Source organism: Eimeria tenella, genomic scaffold (genome assembly GCF_000499545.2).
Source record: "Eimeria tenella Houghton genomic scaffold, Eth_scaff952, whole genome shotgun sequence".
Taxonomy (NCBI): domain Eukaryota; phylum Apicomplexa; class Conoidasida; order Eucoccidiorida; family Eimeriidae; genus Eimeria; species Eimeria tenella.
In genome coordinates, this window is record NW_013546065.1 from 1 (window position 1) to 1063 (window position 1063).

General features: G+C 57.3%; 1 protein-coding gene across 1 annotated transcript; it reads right to left on the reverse strand.

The window, feature by feature from the left end:
* Positions 1 to 292: 292 nt before the first annotated feature.
* Positions 293 to 760, reverse strand: ETH_00002175 (Proteasome subunit beta type, related; the record flags this gene model as incomplete). The annotated part of the gene is made up of 1 exon (XM_013380848.1): positions 293 to 760. The coding sequence occupies one exon, from the start codon at positions 758 to 760 to the stop codon at positions 293 to 295; it is 468 nt and encodes a 155-aa protein (XP_013236302.1).
* Positions 761 to 1063: the final 303 nt, after the last annotated feature.

Below are 1063 nucleotides of genomic sequence, written 5' to 3' on the forward strand. Positions count from 1 at the left end.
AAAATAAATAAATACTAAATAAATAAATAAATATATTTATTTATTTATTTATTTATTTATTTTTTAAATTTGGGGAAGAGGGGAATTCAATGAGCGGCGTTGCGGCTTTTTCCGGTGTCTGGACACCCGGGCCCTTCCTAGCAAGGGAGATGCACCTGCTGCTGCTGCTGCTGCTGCTGCTCTAGTTGCTGCTGCTGCTGCTGCTCTAGCTGCTCTCTGTCTGCTGCCGTTCCAAGTGCAGCATAATAATACCATCTGCTGCTGCTGCTCAATAGCCACAATCCTGGTAATACTAATAATCACCATCATCTGCTGCTGCTGCTGCTGTTACTGCTACTGCTACTCCTGCTGCTGCTGCTGCTGCTGCTGCTGCTGCTACTGCTGCAACAAAAGCTGCAACTGCTACATCTGCAGCATCTACTCCCGCTGCAGCATCACCAGTCGCTGCTGCTACGTCTCCCCCCTCTACCCCTCCCGCCTCTACCCCTCCCGCTGCTGCACCTGTTGCTGCTGCTGCTGCTGCTGCTGCTGCTGCTGCTGCTGCTGCTTGCCTGAGCCTGTAGAGGTGGATGTTCTTGCGGATGTACTCCCCGAACTGGCTTCTGTCTCCGGGCTCTCCGGCGAGGGCCAGCAGCTTGTCATCGTCGACCTGCAGCAGTTTGTCTTCGTCGCTTTTCATGCGGACTATGGAGCTGCTGCTGTACTTGTCTGCTGCCACCACCGCAAACTCGCGGCAGCAAAGCCCTATCAGCGTGTCCATCCTGCTGCTGCTGCTGCTGCTGCGGGAGGGGGGGCTGGTCCGGGAGCGGGGCGCGGAGGAGCGAAACTCGCGGAGATATGCGCGGTGATGTGCTGCAGCAGCAGCAGCAGCAGCAGCAGCAGCAGCGGAGTGGGACGAGGCGCGCAGGCGCTTCGGCAGAGGCAAATTCGCCCCGAAAGGGCACCTTCGGTCTGTACACCCGGGGGCAGCCCGGCAGACACACACACTTTGCTGCTGCAGCGACTGCAGCAGCAGCAGCAGCAGCAGCAGCAGCAGTTGGTCGCGGCTGCTGCAGCAGCTGCG